At 45.0% G+C, this 20,827-nt stretch overlaps 1 protein-coding gene across 1 annotated transcript; it reads left to right on the top strand.

The window, feature by feature from the left end:
- Nucleotides 1–6,459: 6,459 nt before the first annotated feature.
- HJURP (Holliday junction recognition protein) lies at nt 6,460–18,818 on the top strand (the record flags this gene model as incomplete). The annotated part of the gene is given in 10 exon segments (XM_080667848.1): nt 6,460–6,555; nt 6,979–7,045; nt 7,876–7,940; nt 10,739–10,838; nt 11,485–11,549; nt 12,800–12,892; nt 13,969–14,044; nt 15,109–16,649; nt 18,787–18,796; nt 18,799–18,818. Coding segments are annotated over 10 exon segments (2,133 nt in total).
- Between the last annotated feature and the right edge of the window lie 2,009 nt (nt 18,819–20,827).

Raw genomic sequence — 20,827 nt, 5'->3', positions numbered from 1 at the left:
CTACTGATTCAGTGCCAGTTTCTCATGGAAACATCATCACAGACAGGCCCAGAACGAATGTTTTACCAGATAATATCTTGGTATCCCATAGCCCAGTTGACATAAAATTAACCATCACAATGCCAGAGCCTGGTGAACCATAAACCCACCATAAAAATTAGCAGGATCCACCTGGGAGGGGAGAGCTATCATCATCACAGCCTTAATGATGGGCATGGTCTTGGTTTTAGTTTGCATGTTCATATTCTTAAGCACACAAACTTCAACTCCAAGGACCCTTCAGGATGGAAGCTCACAGTTCCCTCAGGGACTGGCAGGCTCAAGGACACTTACTGCAATGCTCCAGGTAAAGGAGACATTTTCCATTGATTTCTTAGGTTTTTTCTCCTCTGAACACTAGCAAATTTTATTAATTTCAGAGGAATAGCTGCAAATGAAGAACATAATATTTTCATAATAAATTCTAGTATGCGGTAAAAATACTACTTACAGACCATTGAAATGGGAGTTAGTATTTTTTTCTGTCAAATACTTTCAAAACTATAGAATGAAGAGAATTCATAGACTTCTACAGTATGTATTCCATTCAGCAACAGAAAAAATCTGGGATATAAGCAAGGCATTTAAAATAAGAAAATAAGTGAGAATGCCTAAAGACACACACACACACACACACACACACACACACACACATACATACACCTAAATTATGTTAAGAAATAATTGTGATAGCCCAGCCTCCATGGCTCAGAGATTGAGCATCGACCTATGAACCTGGAGGTTGCAGTTCGATTCCCGGTCAGGGCACATGCCTGGGTTGTGGGCACCATCCCCAGTGTGGGGTGTGTAGGAGGCAGCCAATCAATTATTCTCTCGGGTTATAGATGTTTCTATCTCTCTCTCCCTCTTCCTTCCTCTCTAAAATCAATAAAATATATATATTTTTTTAAAATAAAAAATAATTGTGATAAATGAGAAAGACACAGAAATTCTTATTTATTGCAAGAATTAAAAACATTAGACACAATAGTAGCAGGGGTTGAATATAAAAAGATAAAGATGGGAGATGTAATACTAGTAATACTATTAACATAAAATCTAATCTTAAGTAAGGACTGGATACACCAAAACTTTTCAAGAAACAGAACAAAGTTTCTTCTTTTTCAAACTTACTCCAATAAACCATGGGTGGTAAGAAGGAACTAAAATGGCTTGATGAAAGAAGAAGAGAGAGTAGCAATTAGAAATATTTCTAAGGTAGGTCCTTTTTGTGAAAAGTATTTAGCAAATTATTAATTAACCTGGTGCCTCCTGTTTTAAAATTACAATAACAGAAGAGCTAATTCTTGAAGACTCCAGAGAAAGAGGTTCTGAGAGTTTTCAGATCCATAAATAATGGGATTTATTAAAAATAGGTCATCCAAATCAATCTAATTGCCTTCTATTTTTAATGTTAATTCTTTTTATTGATTTTTTAAATGGATAGCCCATTAAAACGCATTAATCATAACCCGAAGAGTGTATTTGCATTGCAAAAAGCCTAAGGTGAAGAATAAAAAGCAATTTCCCACCACATGAACCTGAGGTGGGAACATCAACCAAAAGAGCTGGAGGCCTACTTTTCCCAGGAAAATGCATTTCTGGGTAAAAGCTGGGAGGTGAGGTATCATTATGATAAAATGTTGTATGACAGCAGTTTTAGCACGTTTAAGCCATGCATGTCCTATTTGGGTGAATGGTCTCTAATTTTGTAGAGCCAAGGCAAAAACACATGATTTGTTCTGCTGTGTTTTCATTATGTAAGTAATGCATGCTCATAATTTCAGAATATATGTTCATTCCAGAAAATGCAGCTGAGGAAAACTACTACTAAAAATAATCCATAATCCCATCATCAGTAGTAACACTGGTAACATTTTGATACATACATATTCAGATTTTTAAGACATACAATGGACATTGTTTAAATGCAGATCTATAATACATGTTTTTAATCATTATACTAAAGCAAAATCACATACATCTAAGATGACAAGAAATATCATTCTTCAAAACTGTTAGTGGAACATAGATAGGTAACACCGTTTACTCAACCTTCCTTCTCATAAACTTCATAAACATGCTTCACTACAGATCCCACAGCTAAATCCTGGCCAACATCCTTGATTACTTAGGATAGATCTGAAAAGGGAGATTCATTAAACCAAAGAGTAAACACATTTTGTGAGCTTTACCTGACAACTTTTGGAAAGTCAACTTGTCGGCTATTTTCCAGTCCCTCTGTTTCCATAATCTCTCTCCCCACTCCTTTCCTCTCTCTGAAATAAATTAAAAAAAAAATTTAAAGAAATAATTGTGGGACTTGTATGCATGCATATAGGCCTAGCCAATGGACACAGACAACAGGGGGGTGAGGGCATGAGTGGGGTTATGGGGGGATGAGGACACATATGTAATACCTTAATCAATAAAGAAATTTAAAAAAATAATTGTGATAAATAAGAGATACACAGAAATTCTTATTTCTCTCAAGAAATAAAAATATTCAAAGCAATAGTAGCAGGGGTTGAATATAAAAAGATTAAGATGGGAGATATAATAGTAGTAATACTATCAACAGAAAATCTAATCTTAAGTGAAGACTGGAGGGACAGAAGAGAGTTGAGCCCTTTATTTTGCGGATTGATGCTGTGGTTGATAATTCATCTCAGAGAGATGTTTTCGCTGTCACATAGCAGTTTCTATGTCAATGCTGGGACCATCCAAAAGCTGTGCTTGTTCAGCACAGGCAGGTGATGACATTTCCACACCTTTCCAACATAGAATTATGTGCATGGCAGCTCTATGCAGAATAAATCTTCATTTTAAAAATTCTATTAAATTTATTGGAGTGACATTGGTTAATAGGGTCATATAGGTTTCAAATATACATTTATATGGCATGTGATCTGTATATTGCACTGTGCTCACCACCCAAAGTCAAATCCCCATTTGTTGTATAAAATTTTATAAAATTCTGACACATTTTATGAGAGCAGACAATAATTTCAGTGAGAATTTTTTCCTTTGTACATAATTTTAAACAGCACTTTGATGGTTGAAAATTCTGGCCAAGTCAGCAGAGGGCACTGTGCAGGTACAGCCAGAAGTGGAGCTTCTGCAGCAGGGCTGAGCACCCCCTCATCCCTGAAGGTTACAGACACCAGTGAGACCCCAAGGTGCTGCACCCAGCCTCTTCCACTGCCAGGGAAGGAGCTGACTTGTGATCCTTCCCTATTACACGGGGTGGGGAGGTGGGGAAGGAGTTTGGGAGTGAATCTGGGTCACATGTTTAGGCTGTTAAGGTATGTGTGAGGGAGGGGAGAGTCAGGTCTTAGGGAATAGTGTAAAGTTAGGAGCATCCGCAGGGCTTCTTCTTTCATGATAAAAGGGCCAGGGGTTAAGGAAAGACAGTCAGAGAGAACTGGGGCCAGGGGTTAAGGAAAGACAGTCAGAGAGAACTGGGAGACCAGGGGTTAAGGAAAGACAGTCAGAGAGAACTGGGAGACCACTTAGGGCCAGGGGTTAAGGAAAGACAGTCAGAGAGAACTGGGAGACCAGGCTTGAGGACAAGGGCCAATGCACCGGCTTTGGCTGGTTTAGAGAGGATTGGCCAAAGCAGGTATGTTTTCGGACCTTACATTTAAGACATGAACTTGAGATTGAGAAATCTTTCTTCTCAAACTGCCCATGAGCCCCTGGGACAGAAGCAGATCCTTGAACAGTCAGTGAAGCCACTGCTTCCAGAGGCACATGCAGCAGTATCTCCAATACCAGGAGTAAGGACCAGGACCTAAGAGAGGCAATTTTCAGAAGTGTCACAATCACACTTTTTAGTCACAGAAGAGAAAGTTTTCCAAGCCTTTAAAGAGAAGAAAAAGAAAATGTTATCCAAGGCCTCAAGTCTCTAAATGTGACACTTAAACATTTGAAAACTAACTTGAGTGTGAAGACAGGGCAGAAGGACCAGCATGTTCAATTTCTCAACACTTTCTAGGAGGGAGGAGGGAAAAAACCCTCAGCTTTTGTGTGAAAACTGAAAAAGCTACAAACTGAATGTGTAGATTCTGTGGCACTTGCAGCCAGGTCAGATTCTCCAGGTTGCAGAACGGGACAGAGTTCATGTGTAGAATGTTTATTAGAGAGTGCCCTTTGGTCAGGCACCTGTGGAAGGGAAGCACAGAACTGAGATTGGACAGGTTGGATGGGTTGCCTGGGAGGATTCCAAAGGGAGCTCAGGGGCTGCAGGCCTACCTCTCTGCGCCTGCAGGCAACCCTCCCAGCAGCAGGGGCATCTTGAAGGTGGATTTTGGGCAGCACACCTGTGTCCATCACAATACTTTTCCTGGCCACTTACACTATGTGAGCCCTGAAGTCCTCATTCGCCACTTCTCCCTTCATTTCTGCTGGCTGGCATGATCGGATTGGGGAGCAAGCTTTGAGGAGGTGAAGATCCCCCTATCATATGCTATGGTAATCGTATCAGGACAAGCACATGAATATAACTGAGTTATGAAGCTGAATACAACTTTTTTCTTTTTTTTTTTCTTTTTTGAATACAACTTTTTTAAATTATGCATGGAATTCGGTCAACCATAATCAAGGAAAGACAATTATCTTTCTATACTTAAGAGAAAATACTACAAAATTAATATCAATGAAGAGGCCGAGTATGCAATAAAAAAAAATATGAACGAAAATGGCGTGCTAGGAGGTTAAAAATATTTTTTAAATGTCCATACTACCCAAAGCAATCTATAGGTTCAATTTAATCTCCATTAAAATACCAACGGCATATTTCAAAGACCTAGAACAAACACTCCAAACATTCATCTGGAATAAAAAAAAGACTCCGAATAGCTGCAGCAATCTTGAAAAAGAAGAACAAAGTCGGAGGGATCACAATACCAGATATCAAGCTATATTACAAAGCCACTGTCCTGAAAACTACTTGGTACTGGCACAAGAACAGACATATGGACCAATGGAACGGAAAAGAGAACCCAGAAATCTACCCAAGCCATTATGCTCAATTAATATTTGACAAAGTAGGCAAGAGTATACAATGAAGACAGTCTCTTCAATAAGTGGTGTTGGGAAAATTGGACAGATACATGCAAAAAAATGAAACTGGACCATCAATTTACACCATACTCAAAATAGATAAAGGACTTAAACTAAGACGGGAAACCATAAAAATCTTAGAAGAATTCATAGGCAGCAAAATATCAGACATATGTCGTAGCAATATCTTTACTGATACAGCTCCTAGGACAATGGAAACTAAGGAGAAAATAAACAAATGGGACCAAATCAAAATAAAAAGCTTCTGCACAGCAAAAGAAACCATCAACAAAACAACAAGAAAGCTCACTGAATGGGAGAACATATTTGCCAATGTTATCTCCGATAAGGATTTAATCTCCAAAATTTATAAGGAACTCATACAACTTAACAAAAGGAAGATAAACAATTCAATCAAAAAATGGGCAAAGGACCTAAATAGGCACTTTTCAAAAGAGGACATACAGAAGGCCAAGAGACACATGAAAACAACAGCATGGATGGACCTGGAGAGCATTGAGCTAAGCGAAATAAGTCGGGGGGGAAAGATAAATATCACATGATCTCACTCATTTGTGGAATATAATGAACAACACAAACTGAGGAACAAAAATAGAACCAGAGACATAGAAGCATGGAACAGACTGTCCAACCTATGAGGGAAGGCGGGGTTGGGGCGGGTGAGGGGACTAGTATGCATGCATATGAGCATAACCAATGGACACATATTAGAGGAGTGAGGGCATGTGGTGGGGGTGGGAGCCGCTGGGAGAGGTCAATGGGGGGGAAAGGAGACTCATGTAATACTTTAAACAATAAAGAATTTAAATAAAAAAATAATAATCATCACCGGATTCTGTGACGCGTACGGTACTTTTTTCTAAATGTATGTTCACCTGCCTGCCTCCTTTTGTATTCGTAATTTGGGGGGAGGGTGTTCACTTTCTTGGTCCTGGTTCTCGTGACAGCGCGAGGGAGCCAAGGGCCCAGGGAGACCTATGGGTGAGGGGCCTGCCACCACGTGCACAACGGGGGAAATTATACGCACTTGGCAGGGTTCGCGCGGCACTGTGGATTATCAGGGATGGAAACAGCCCAAGGGCCAACCGCGCCATTACTGTGCACACGCCTGGCGGCTCAGCCTACCCCAACACTTCGGAGCCGGGCGGATGCGGAAACTCTGGCGCGATTGTTACCGTGTTTGAAAGACCCAATCAGCGCCCAGCCTCTCCACGCTAGCCAATGGGAAAACCGAGGGGCGGCCCGGAAGGGCGGGGTCTCTATTTGAACCTGGACGCGGGGAAAGGCTTCCAAGACGATTTCCTGCAGGAATCCAGGTTTGGGTTTCCGTGCGCCATGGAGGGCGAGGTCTTAGGGGATGACGTGCTGATGCAGAAGCTCAAGAACAGCCGCCGCCGCTTCCAAAGGCACATGCAGCAGCTGCTAGAGAAGGTGCGGTTCCCCACCGGCCCGCTGGGAGAGGCGCGGGGCCGGCGAAAAAGGGGAAGACAGGGTTGGGGGCCGGGATGAGAAGGGAAGCGGCGGGGCGGGGAGGTGGAGTTTGGGGCTAGGTGTTGGGGGACGTAGGCGGGCTTTAGGGGCGAGGGACTAGGGGAGAGGTGGCGGGTTTTACGGGCCGGGAGCTAGGGGAGAGGTGGGGGACTTTAGGGGCCAGGGGAGAGGAGGTGGGCTTTAGGGGCTGGGGATATGGAAGGAGAAGGCCGGTTTAGGGGTGCCAGGAGCAGTGAGGCAGGCTTGGCGGTCCAGGGTCAAGGGAAGGACACGGGGCGGGGCGGGGGAGGGGCCTCTCCTCCGGCCAGGTCAGGGGCTCCTTGCTCCCTCGGACCCGACGTGATGCCCCTTGCTCTCCTGCAGTACAACCAGCCCTTCGAGGATGCCCCGGTGGTGCAAATGTCCACGCTGACCTACAAGACGCCCCAGGGTACGGAATCCCCGCCTCCCACTTCTCAATATTTACGGTTAAGTGTTTAATAGTTGGTGTTGCAAACTACTTCTCATGGGTTCTCTTTGGTAAATAGCTGAGAAAATTTGCACTGGGTGATGTCAGTTCCTCCCATTCAGCCATACCAACTCGTTCTTACTAATGAAAGCCAACCTCAGATCCAGTTCTGTCATGTGTCGGATAAGACAGGCACAAAAAGGTTCATAAGACCTGCTCTTAAAGGAAGTCCTATCTCTTTACCTTCCCAGCCACACCTTGGGTGAAAGTTGACACAAGCAGAAGCTAAGGTATTCTGGCTCAGGTTTCTATTACTCTCTGATCAGCAGGGGGTAACAACTCTTAACCTAGGGCTGGAATCATTCCTACAGGCTTCAATAAGAATGGGCTGTGTCTGGAATATTTTGCCAGTTCATATATCTCCAGTACCACTAATTTCACCAGCAAAAACTCATTTCTGATTCCCATTTTGATGAGAACAGCAGTTGAATCACCTGAACACCTTGATAGCAGTCACACTTTAGCATGTAGAAGACCATCTGGAGAGCTTGTTAAAAACACAGATTCCTGGGGTTCCTGACACTAGGTAGAGATTTTCATTAAGGACAAGTATTTGTCTAATCTTGATTAGAAAAAAAGAAAACCTTCAACTTCACAAAGATGAAGAGCAACAGATGATCAGAAATATGGCTTGGTTTTAATATTATGATTTTCTTTCGCCTGTCGTTTGGTTTTCTTTGAGTGCAGATTAAACAGAAGCCCCGTGTTCAGAATTACGTAAGAGGTAATTTTATTTCGTTTCTTTTCTCGAGGACTGAGAATTTGGGGTGGAAGACTAGAAAAGGAGAAAAGCAAAGGACAAATCCAGGTATTTAATGTCACATGTTATTGCCACCACCCCTGCCGTTGAGGGGTATTTATGCGAATAAAGGGTGGGTGAGCTGTACCAGTACCAGCAACGCTATTTTCCTGTTTTTAAGGATTTACTGAGAAGCATTTCTTCTGTTGCTTGTCAAGTACAAGGAGGAGCTGTGTGGTACTTAAGCTCTTCCATCCCCTGGTGTCTCTAATCCCATAGGCTGAGGGATTCTGACAATTGGACCCCCACATGCACAGCTGGGCCAGCCGAACAGACCTCTCCCAGCCCCACACGTCAGCCACAGTTGTGAGCTTGCTAGTTGGGTTCTTATAGAAAAGACCAAGTCCAGGTCCTTCTAGGAAAGAAAAATGCCTCCTTGCCTCTTCTGAAAGGGGCAGAGAGACTAGGGAGAGGATGCCGTGGTCAGCATCACAATTCTTTCCTTCCACGTTGTGCTACCTTTCAAAGTCCAGCTGTGGTTGGTCTGTTTTCCCCGAGTTTATCCGTGGACACTGCAGCTCTGCCCATGTTATGTCCATGGAAGGTGCTGATACAGCTGCCTTCCTACTACTCCGTCTTCTACGATAGTAACATTTGCAAGGATGTCGGATGTTTCTTAATCGCCGCTTCTCAGCTGAGGATTCTGTGCTCAGAATGAAAACCTCAGTGTTAGGTTTCCAAAACCATTAACAGCAATTCAGAAGTCAGATTTCTTCCTGATTAATGACTTTAATAACACTCATAATACATTTAATCGTAGAACTGTTAGAAATACATATAACAGTGTACTTAAAATTGACCTGATTTCTCTAGATAATCACAAATAATACTTTAGTATAACATGATTCCTCTTTATAATACATACTAGAGGCCCAGTGCACAACATTCGTGCACGGGGTGAGGGGGCGATGGTCCCTCAGCCTGGCCTGCACCCTTTAGCAGTCCAGGAGCCCTCAGCCTCAGGAGAGGTCCGACTGATGGCTTAGGCCTGCTCCCCCCGGACATCCTTAGTGCTGCTGTGGAGGCAGGAGAGGCTCCCACCACCTCCACTGTGCTCAGCTTGTGGCTGAGCGGTGCTCCTGAGTTGAGCATCTGCCCCCTGTTGGTCAGTATGCATCATAGTGACCAGTCTTTCTGCTGTCTGGTCTATTTGCATATTACCCTTTTATTATATAGGATATTTTTAATTATTCATATTTCTACCCTTTTTTCCCCACTTAATATACACTGAGTGGCCAGATTATTATGATCTCTGAATGCATAATACTCTGGCCACTCAGTGTATATCCTATATAATAAAAGGCTAATATGCAAATTATCCCCTCAACCAGGAGTTCGACCAGCAGGCAGGCCAGCCAACCACCCATGTCCCCTCCCCCTGGCCAGGCTGGCCGGACCCCACCCATGCACAAATTCATGCACCAGGCCTCTAATATATATATATATATATATACATACACACACTGAGTGGCCAGATTATTATGCGTTCAGAGATCACAATAATCTGGCCACTCAGTGTATATTGTGAATACTTCTCTTCCATTAAAACTGCTCTCTTGTTGATAGGTATTTAGCTGTTCACACCTTCCTTTATTGCAAATCAGGATCAGCACACTTTTGCTATAAAGGGCCAGATGATAGATATTTTAGGCTTTGCTAGCCACGTGGTCTGTGTCACATCTTCTCAGTTCTGTGTTGTAAGGGGCATGCCACCATGGAGGTCGACAGATGTGTGCTTTTTAAATTATACATAATAATGACGCCTACCAATCAGACCAGTGCTTGGTGGTCCTGGTAGGAACATGTTCTCATCTGGATATTTAAGGGTTTTACTTAAAGCGTAGACACCCCTCCTACCTGGGGTATACAGAATTTTAAACGCCTTCCCTGGAATTAGACAGCTGGGCGTAGTCGGTGATGACAATTCAGATGTCTACAGCCTAGAATTGCCATGGGCGATTGTGCCCAAAGCTACCTTCTCCTTTTGAAGACACCCAAATACTCAACCCCTGTCCCCACCCCCTCCCTGAGATTTCTGCTTGAGGGCTGTGGACTTGTTTACTTAGGCCGGTTGGGTCCAACCACAAGGCTTGAGTTCTCTTTGTAGACCCCAGAGCTGCCAGTAGATAGGATTTGGTGAGAATTGGCTACTTCCCCATAATTCTCAAACCACGTTCTGCCACACCTCCAGACACAGCAGCCACAAATAACTGTCAAGTCCATCAGGCAGGATTCTGTTACCCTGGCCCTTAGCAATGATGCCTTGGGGCTGTCCCTACAGGGCTGGGCCTCCCCACATCCTCACTCCTGATCTTGCAAGTCTTCACCTGGTTCCGCTCGCAGGGCCACACCACCTGCTGAAGCTTGTAAAGAAGTTGTACACCTCACAGCATCGAGGTCACACGAAGTCCCCCAGGGGCCTCTTGAACTTCTGGATTCTACCTGACGACCTAGTGACAGTGTTGTCCTGTTTCATGTTGGTTTTTCATTTGCTGCCATCCGAGGGCCAGGTCAGGCCCTTTTGCTCAGGCCTTAGCTTCTGGCTTTGCCTGCTCCATCCCTCACCATCCAAGTGGCTTTTGAAGTAGCTGCCATGGCACAGCTAGAGAAAGAATGCTTGTTTCCTTTCCAAGGGGAACCTTGACCATCTACTAGAAGTTTTGAGGCCTTTGATCCCAGAATGCAGGAAAAGAAACCTTGTGACACCCCCTGTTCTCCCATATGTGAATGGAAGGGCTGGAGGCTTGTTACTTTACGGTGGCTTTGAAATGTCTTATGACTGAAATGAACGTGTCTATCACCTTCTCAACTTTGAGGGCTCCCCGGAGCAGACAGTCGGCAGGAAAGATGGTGCCGTGCAAGCCACAGCCGGAGGTGACCAGCTGCCCGTGCCCTACACACAGGACCTGGGAGAGGGTGAGTGTGCCCTGGGCTAGAACCGGAGGTCTCGAGGGGCTGGGCCTGACATGTCCCTGTTACAGCCTTTAAATTCTAGATTCCTCACTGGCCTTTTTCTAAGGTCTATTTTAAAAGGTAGGACGTCTTTAAGTGTCCTGTTATTTCCTCCCTAGCTCCCCAGAGGAGCTGCCTTGCACTGCGCTACTTGACACGTAAACAGCACTCAAATAGTCTAAAATAATGAACACATGCCCCTCATCCCCACACCATTTTATTAACTTCATACAAAAAAATTAGTGTCAAGAATTTAATAAGACCTAAGGTCTGCCCTTAAGTGGTATGAACTGCTAACTTCCATGAACTTTGCACTGGGCTAGAGGGACTCAGCTTCTAGGATCAGAGGTCATTGAGAAAGCCAGAAATGCTATAAAAGCTGCTTTTCCCTGTCTCCACCACTCCAGGCAGTTCCTGTTCTGGTGAGGTCTCTGCTTTACTGATTTTCAGGAACCGTGGCAGACGGCTGCATCCTTATTAGAGGGAGCATGCTTGAAGCTATTGGAATTTTTAACATAGAACATGCTCAAGTGATACAAAAACCATCCTTGAAAGAAAAATGCAAGCTTTCTTAAAAATTCTGATTGAAATCTCCTTTTTTTGCTTTTAGATTCAGAAAGCAGTGATGTTGATGCAACTTTATATCAGGAAGATGTGGCTGCTGGAGCCTTAATGGTAAGATCCGCCTTTTGTAATGAAGGGACAGAGTCGGGGTTTGGGGTGCAGGTGCAACACCCTCTTACCTGTACTTTCCTCTTCTGAGGCTTGCTCTTTGCTAATCTCTCCTTTATGTCTTTTGTCGCCCTTTTAGTTCCCTTAGGCAGCAAATCTATCACTTAGCAGGATCACTTACCAAGTTCAAGTTTAAGTCTGATTTACTGAATGTACATAGATGTTGGGTGCTGCACACAAAAATCACGTCTGTGGTTCACACTATGTCATTTGCCTTGATTGAACATGCAATACTGAAAGTTGGGTCCTAAGTAGGTCTTCCTCCGTAGAGGCAATGTCATAGAATGGTGTTCTAGGGAATATTTCTAAGTGAACCCTTAAAGCCCATTAAGTCATGAGGTCACATACTCAGGCAGGCCATTGTTTTGTGTTTGTCTCCCAGCATGCCCCAGTGGTCCTGGAAGCCACAGTCTCCTTATAGGATATGCTTCTCACCTTCCCATTTAGTTGGGATAGACGAGAATACACACAGCATATGGAGCATCTTCCCTGGCCCGAGTCAGATGTTAAAGTAGCAGGCACGTGGTTTTCCTCTGAAATCACTCTTTTTGTGCATAGTTTTGCTCATACACCCATGTGTGCCTTTGAGTGTCTAATTGGAATAAGGTGATGACCCTGAGGAGAAAAGCGGTACTTGTAAATATAGTGGAGGGGTGGCAACAGTGACGGGAAGTAGGCAGCCCCACAGTAGGGACACACTGAATAATGCATGTCTGTGTTGCCCACATCTGCGTCCCAGTCCAGTCCTTACCCCACTCAGCCACAGAGAGAGGAGATTGAGACCCACTGTCTTCAGTATGAAGTAGGTGAGAGGCTACCATTCCTGCCTCCTGAGTTAGAACACTGAACTTCCTTTCTTATAAAACATATGGATCGCGGTCGGTTTTAGCAGCTGAATCCTGAACACACCTACGAATATTCAGGTTGTGTTACTTACTTTTCTTTTTGCTCTAGTAATGTTGTCATAAACCTCTGCATTTTTTATCATCTAACTTTCTTTTGGATTGTTACCGCTGGTAAATTCCCTAAGGTCAGATTCCTGGTCAGGTGGATTTCCAGAGGGGCTGGACCACTTTGTCCAGGTACCAGCATTTAAAGATTTGCACATTAATGAGTTTGCCAGTTTGTTCCAGAATCCAAGAGCTCATCCAACCCCACAACTCTTAAGAATGCTGACTTCTCTTTTGTACCAGCCTGCAGTGCCTTGGAGCCCTTTGAAAGATGAGTTAAGAAGGAAATACTTGACCCAAGTGGACATACTGCTACAAGATAAAGGATGTGCAGAGGTATATGCATTCCCCAGTGTGTATCTCTAATTGATCACAGACTAGAGACGTGTTGAGGGACAGTGTAGGCTTCTGTTCTCTATGGAGTCTGTAAAGAGCATTTTGAGCGATTGTTTCCAAGCCCTTTCATTCACAAGCTTGCTGACTTCTGTTGAGTAAACGCTTGGGGTCCTCTAGGGCCATGTGGTCAGGGAAGCTTGCAGGTGTGCCCCTTGTTTCCCACTGTGTCCTGGGGTGGCTCCGAAATCCAGTAGGGCCCTACCCTTGGGTGGACAGGTTCTAAGCCCTGTGAGAGGTGTCCTCTCTCCCAGGGCTGGTGCCGCCTGAGTTCTATTGTAGCCTTTTTCCAGAGCTTTGCCTAAGAAGAGCAAAAATGCTGAAGGTACAGGTCCATGTAAGGATGCCAGCTCTGTAGTTTCCCGAGTCCTATCAATATCTTTTCATAAACTAAAGGACTTTTGTTTTAATCCACACCTGAAGATACGTTTATTGATTTTTTAGAGAGAGAGAGAGAGAGTGAAACATTGATCGGTTGCCTCCCATCTGAGCCCCGAACAGGGATCGAACCCGGGGCCTTTTGATATATGGGATAACGCTCCAACCAACTGAGCCACCGGCCAGGGCAAAAAAAAAAAGACATTTTAATACCAATATTACATACATGTATAGAATAAATACTTCATCTCAAAGGCAGCAAACTTAGCAGGAACATGTATATTTTCTTCATATGCTGCTGACCTGTGTCTGAGGGCACTGAATTAGAGGGTGCACCGGAAATGCCTTTGCCTTTATCCTAAAGTGGCAGCAGGTGGTGCCCTGGCAGGTGGTGGCCCTCTCCAGGGTATCCTGGAGGCCACCCAGACAAAGTCCCTGCTTTTACTAAGACACTTCTTCCCACCACTGCTGTAAGCCCAATTCGCTACTGTCATCCTGGCACACACCTGTCACTGCTGCCGCCAGGCCCAGTCGTACAGTCGCCTCACATCCAGTGGGCCTGGTGTTGGGGGGAACCATCTTAGTGGGCCCAGAGCCGACATCTGACAACTCCTTTGCTAAAAATCATGCTTTGTTTTCAGTATGATCATGGAGACGGAAACGACACACGCATGACCCTGGTCCCTTCACTGGTCTCACCTCCCAGGCCTGCCCATGGTGAGTGACCAACTGCATGAACCGTGTCCCGTGCACTTTGGTAGAGCCACACAGCCCCTTACGCTGGGCATATCCCCATCCACTGTGCAGGGTTCATCAACAAACACGGTTAGAGACACCTGCACTTCATAGGGAGATTACTAAGAGTTTAAAATGAACTGCTTTTTCCTTCTGCAACTCTGGCATGCTAATTTCTAATTAGCTCTTTATCTCAACTTACTATTTTGAAATTTTTTGAATCTCCAGAAAATTAGGACTCATTCGTAAACATCCTTCTGTATTTAGCAATCAACTTTTGGTCACATGTCAGTTTTTGTGTGTTTTTTGAGTCACATTTGTCTAGTCATCACACACACACACACACACACACACACACACACACACAGAGTATATATTCATTCGCATCCATATATATTATCCCTGAATACTTCAGAAGTACCTCCTAAAAGCAGGTAATTCTACCTAAAGCAATAAATTGGGCACAAGCCAGCAATGTAACAGTGACACAGTGTGGTTTCACCCATTGTGGCCGTGGTGTCCGGCTGAGGGAGCATGCAGGGCACTGTGTGCAAAGTTATCTGGATTCTGTTTGTTATCAGTTTGATAGTTATGGTCATTTTTCTGTCTGTATTTAACGCAGAGTGATCCCCATCTTTGTTGGTTTTAATTTATTTGTTTAATATATAAAACGTAACATTGTGCAAAAGTCAAAGCTGTCTGAAGAGCTGTATTCAGGACTCTCGTTTCTTTAGCCTTCCCTGTAGGCAAACAATGTCACTATTTTTTGGTTCTTAGTTTGAAAAGGCAACCGAGTTCCTAAACTGTCTCCTGGAGAAGGAAGACTCTTTTTGGGAAGGTTGGTGGAGTGTAGAAATTTAATTTTCATAGGTAGGAAGAAATCTCTGAGAAGTGTATTTCCAAATATGTGTAATGTTTCTTTTGTTTTTGTATTGTTTTATTAAAAAACCATTATGGTCATGATCCAGCCTTCCGTTCCATGATCTCTGCATGCAGATTGTTTGAAGTGTTAACTTACACACATTTACCTGTGTGCTTTTCTCCAGGATACTGTGGCCATGTCTCTGAAGACAGTCCTTTTGAGCCAGCTGCATCTTCACGCCTTTGCTCCACAGACACGGTCATAGTGCCCAGAAATGACAGTGTCTCGTTACAAGAGACCAGTGGTCACAGCTTCTTGAGCAGCCAGTCCTTTGTGGCCGGCGACATCTGCAACGTGACCATCAGTGACCTATATGAGGGCATGCTGCACTCAATGAGCCGGCTGCTGAGCTCAAAGCCCTCGTGCGTCATCTCCACCAAAACCTTCATTGTTCGAAACTGGAGCTCTCGAAGGAGACGCGGGTGCAAGAGCAGAATGAACAGGACATATTGCAGAGGCGGCAGGCACGCACAGAGGACTTCCCAGGAGACACTTGTGCCCTGCTCTGAGCCTGTGAAAGAGATGGGGGTTTTAAGAGAGCGCCAGAACTTCCGAGATCTTTCTGGCCAGAAGGCAGGATTAAAATTGGAAAAAGCTTTTCCTGAAGTCAACAAACTCCAAATCTCACAGGAGCTTAAGGGAACACCCCGGAAGTTGTCTTCATTGACTTATGTGGACTCTAGTGCAACGCATCGTCTTGATCAGGAAAATAGATTAATGACATTAAAGTGGTTAATTTCTCCTGTAAAAATAGTTTCCAGACCAAGAATACTGCAGGGCGAGGGAGGGAATCATTATAGGGCATTCGATAACAAATTTAAAAAACTTCACCAGGAATATTGCCCAACCCCCAGGAAGCAGCTATGCCCATCCTACCTCCCCAGCTTCTCCTCCTTCGGGGTAGACGTACTCAGAAGTGATCCAGCAAGCCCCAGGAGCCCCCAGGGTTTAGAAACCCCCCGGCCAAGTAGACCTTTCAGCAAAGCAAAAGTGAAGAGTCTAAATGAGGCTTTTAAAAACCTGGGCAAACGGGCTATTGAAACAGGAAGATACCTGCCCCAAAGTGATTCATATGCATCATTTTCGAAGACCGACCCCACATGGAGCCCAGGCTGCTTTGACCCCACAGCTGATCTTTTACAAGAAAATCCTCTTGGAATATTTAGGAAGTCAATGGCACTCAGCAAAGCTATTTCAGTACCCGGGGTACATCCTCTAGGCTCTGCAAAAGATCGTTACGATGGAATCAAGGAGAAATTTGACCAGCTCCATCAGCAGTATTGCCAAAAATCACCTCAGCGGATGAAGGTGCCTTTTTGTGCTGAAGCATCTCCAGATGAAGCAAGTGTGGAGGTTCAGAATCAGAAAGAAGCCTTTAAAAAATTAAATCCAGACTCTGGCTTACTGGGACCCCGAAAGTTGTCATCGTCACTTCAGTGGAGCATCAGAAGTTCACTGGACTCAACCACAATTGAACTCCATCCATCTCCGTGGTTCGAGCTGGCCGCCAGCTGCAGGCCTCAGCCCCATGCCAAAAGACGCCGGTTATCAGACCCTCAGGTGTGTGGAAGGTGGGCAGAGTCCCAGAATCCCTCTCGCATGGTGGGCCAGGCCATCCGGAGGCCAGGGGAAGAGGTCTGCTCTTCTCCCGACTTGAAAAGGAAGGTGAGTTTTTGTCAAATGTGGCTGTTTGATAGCAGTATTCTTCTGTGCATGTTAATTTTCTAAACTTTCTCCCAAATTCTATTTCTTCACATCAAGCACATGTTCATGGTAAGATGTGTCAAGGTGGAGCTGAAAAACATTCTTATAGGGAAAGTTCTACACAATTCCCAGCAGAATGCCTCACTTTGCATGCTCTATCCGTCCTTGTCCAACTGTGTCATTTCCACCCTCTCCGTCTTACACTCAGAGAAGAGCTGTTGTAAGGAGAAACTGGTCTGGAAACCATGGCGTTTTACTTCTGGATTTCCTAGTAGGGACGGAATAGGAGCAGGCACTTGAAAGCCACCAGTGCGGAATCTCACACGTGCTGGGCTGCGAGAGGGCAGCCAGTAACCTCAGTGCCCGCCCGCCTCCTGCAGTGTAGTTTGTGCAGACCACTTAGCTAAAGGTTAATGTGCTGCACCATTTTATTTTCTGCAGAGACAAGATGAGGAGGTGGGACAAGTCAATGTGTCATTGAGTGTTATCACAGGAGGGCCAGGTTTTCCAGCATGCCGGGCAGTGTGCCGGGATTTGGACCACGTTACTGTCCCTGCACGTCACTGCTGCCAGCTGATGGGACTTGACTTTTGGCTTGGCGGTTTGGGATTTTGTGTGTTAGTGGTGCAGGCAGGTCAGGCATGTATACAAGCTTTCTCTTCCCTTCCTGCCCCAACCACATAGATGGCCTCTCAGCAGTAATTCAGGTGGACCCTCTCTGCTCTAAATATGCTGTTTTCTGTTTTCCCATCTCTGCCTATTTGTCCTATGACCTCTTTTCAGAGGACAGTGTGTTTTCTCTTGGAGATGAACCCCTCCACATGAGTTGTCACCATCCACCACCCCTCAGAACCCCACCCCCGCCCAGGCCTGTCCTTACCTTTGCCCATTAGTGTTTTTCAGTGTTCAGACCCCACTTGACTTTTTCGGTCAGGCCACCGGCAGGGTGACTGAGTCCTCTGAGGCTGAGGCTTTTAGTGTCCAGCCATGTGCTCATGGCAGACACTTTGTTCGTGTGCACAAAGCTCACACATTCCATTTGCTCTCACAGTTCACCATCATCTTGTTTCTTGGTTGAAAGGGTACATTTCACCAAAGATGACTCCTCGGCCCCGGGCTGTCTCTGAGGCTTATCCTAGCCCCTGACACGTTACAGCCCCCTTTTCCCCGGTCCCCACTTGTTTAAACCTAAACCTTTTCCTCACGCAGCTGCGTCTTTTCCTCCTCGTCTTTTCCCTTTTTTGTGCCTTTCCCACAATGTTGCCTGGTTTGCTCGCGCCTCACCTCTTAAGCCTCCTATTTACTAACTGGCCCCGGGAGTGTGGCAGGTCACTCCTGCCTCTGGTTGCTCAGTGCAGTGTCCCCTCACTTTTTCACCGGCTCAGCCTGGTGGCCACGTGTGCCTGGACATAGAGGACCAAGAGGAGAACTCGGCCTTGGTGGTCCCGGGGGACACTCCTGGCTCCCTTGGAATTTGATAAGCTCCACTGGAGGCCTTTGCAGTTTCATCTTAAACCACAATATAAACATATTTAATGATTTTCCTTCTTTTTCTTCTTTCCCTAAATTACAAATTTCTTGAGGAAAAGGACCAAATTTCCGTGAGCTGAGGCTACAGAAGGAATTTTAATGGCTGACACCTGGCTTTCTGTTCACCAGGCCCCGTTGAACCTTTTTATGCCTTCCTCAATCCCCCATGAACCTTTTCTTTTAGTAAATAAGGGGATTCAGCTTCAGTCTTATAACTGCGAGACCAGCATTTGAAAGCAAGCCTGTCAACTTAGCCACCTGTTTGCATTGCCGCCTTAGGGCTTAATGTTAATTTTTGTTGTTTTGGGGGGGTTGTTTTTTTTTTCTTTACATTCTTTAGGGCAACAATTGCCAACCTTTCGGACCTCACAGACCACCAGTGGTCGGCGAACCATTGGTTGGCGACTGCTGCCTTAGGGTATTTATTGAGCATGGTGGCATTTTCTATACTGGACACTAATATTTATATATATAGACATTGAAATAAATAACAGTTAAGCTTTTAGTGACTGGCTTTGGGAATGCTAGTGGAATTTTACTGAGATCATTTTGTCTTTTTTTTTTTTAGAGGAAAGAGTACACTTTCAGGATGGAAGATAAGTGATTTTGTGTTAGAAAACTTGAAGCTAAAACTCTACAGTCAAGTTTTTTAGGGCATTGTCCCACTGTTCCCTTATTCTGTTTGTGTGTATGTGTGTGTGCGCGGGCTTTTTTTAATTCTCAAGACTTAGAAATTGCTTCAGTTATCTCCCCTTCAAAGCAGATTTCAATGAAATGACAAGTTCTTGGTATAGAAATTATTGGAATAAGGTTGCTCAATTAAAAGTATTAATGGTATCCTTTTTGGGCTATTTTGCTCATGTTTTCTTTGCTAAATTTAGATATGCCAACAGAATTCTTTCTTATATTTCCCATTTCCTGGGAGAAATTGTTTGCTTTGAAATATAAGTTTAAGCCCTGGATACAATGATCTCTGAAGGAAAATTTCAGCTGCTTAGTTTTTTAAATTCAGACCCATGGGACTTGGCACCTTCCACATCAGGAAGTAGCAAATTGAAGCACAATTCACCCATACAAAATCATTTTCTATGTTTTTAGAGGACAGCATGCTGTATTGAAGCATTCTTGTAATGTTCCCCAAGCACTCTTGTAGCCACATGGTAGCTATGACATCTGGCTCTTCTCGGAGCTGTGAATAATAGAATATCTTCGTTAATAAAATATTTCAGATATTCAGAACACAGTGACCAAACTCAGGTTGAGTAATTGTTATGCTGCCATGTGCTATGGATTTCTTATTTTAAATAAAATATTACAGATAAGATTGGATGTCTTCCCTTCCCTAGGCTGTCACTGTCCATAATAATGTGTACCCTTTTCCCTCCACATCTGTGCCCTGGGACCTCATGACCTATGTGTATTAGCTCAGGCCGCATCACAAAATACTACAGACTGGGTGGTTTAAACAACAGAAACTTATTCTCCAGTTCTCAGGCTGGACGTCAGAGGTCCAGGTGCCAGCATGGGCTCCACTGAAGACTTCCTGGATTGCAGGCGGTGCCTCCTCACCATGTCCTCACATGGCAAACAGAGCGGGCGCTGTCATAAAGGCACTAATCCCAGCATCAAGGCTCCATCTCAGGGGCCCTCGCACTGAGATTAGGGTTTCCATGTGTGAACTTGGGGAGACATGTTCAGTCCAGAGCCCTGCGAATCAGTAAGGAGGACTAGCAGGGGGCTGCTGACTCTGTGGCTCAGCCAAGGCTAGAGTGGCCCCTGCAGTTCTAGACCTTTCTTCCTTACCAGGAAACCTATCATTCTTGCCCCAAACTGCTCGTGCCTTGGCTCACCCCAACCGATTACCCAGCAGGCCTATGCTGAGGTCTCTGGCCAGGCCTCGCTGCCAGAGAGCCTAGAAATTCATGTCCTATTATCTAGCAGAGGAAGGTGAGGCAGAAGGGACTGGGCCTGCATCTCAGCCAACTTGCAGCTCTGCCAATAGCGGACCCATGAACTGTACAGAATGATGCCCTCTAATGCAGCAGTCACCAACCGATGGTCGGCGGACCACTGGTGGTCTGTGAGGTCCAAAAGGTTGGTGACCACTGGTTTAAGGAAACCTTTGGAGCAGCAGTCATCAACTGGTGGTCCGCAGACCACTGGTGGTCCGAAATGTTGGCAACTGCTGCTCTAATGTGTGTCACATTTGGCTGGCAGATGCCTCCTTTCCCTTTAAGAGTGGGGGCTCTGGGGCAGGGCCTGCACAGTAACCCGGCTCTCTGCCTGGCACAGCCATGGCCAGTGGACACCAGCATGGATGGGACCTAAGTGCCAGTGAAGACAAAGGTGAATTCTGATGCTCTGGGCTGCTGTTCTCTACAGTTTCTTACTAGAAACAATGACCTCTCCCTTTGCCCCACTGTCCTGACTCTGGGATATCGTTACCTTACAGCCAAGAGTCTGCACTCCACATGGCAATGGAGGTTTATTTCAGTGGAAAGGAAGGGACACTGATTATCTCAGAACCATGCTTTCCTTACAAACTAAATTCAAAGTGGTCTGCATGGCTATGGGCAGGGTGGGCAGTTTGCATTTTACATTCGGGCCAC

Source organism: Plecotus auritus (genome assembly GCF_963455305.1).
Source record: "Plecotus auritus genome assembly, chromosome: 5".
In the NCBI taxonomy this organism is placed as follows: domain Eukaryota; kingdom Metazoa; phylum Chordata; class Mammalia; order Chiroptera; family Vespertilionidae; genus Plecotus; species Plecotus auritus.
Note: the sequence above shows the minus strand (reverse complement) of the source record. Positions and strands in the feature narration are given on the sequence as shown.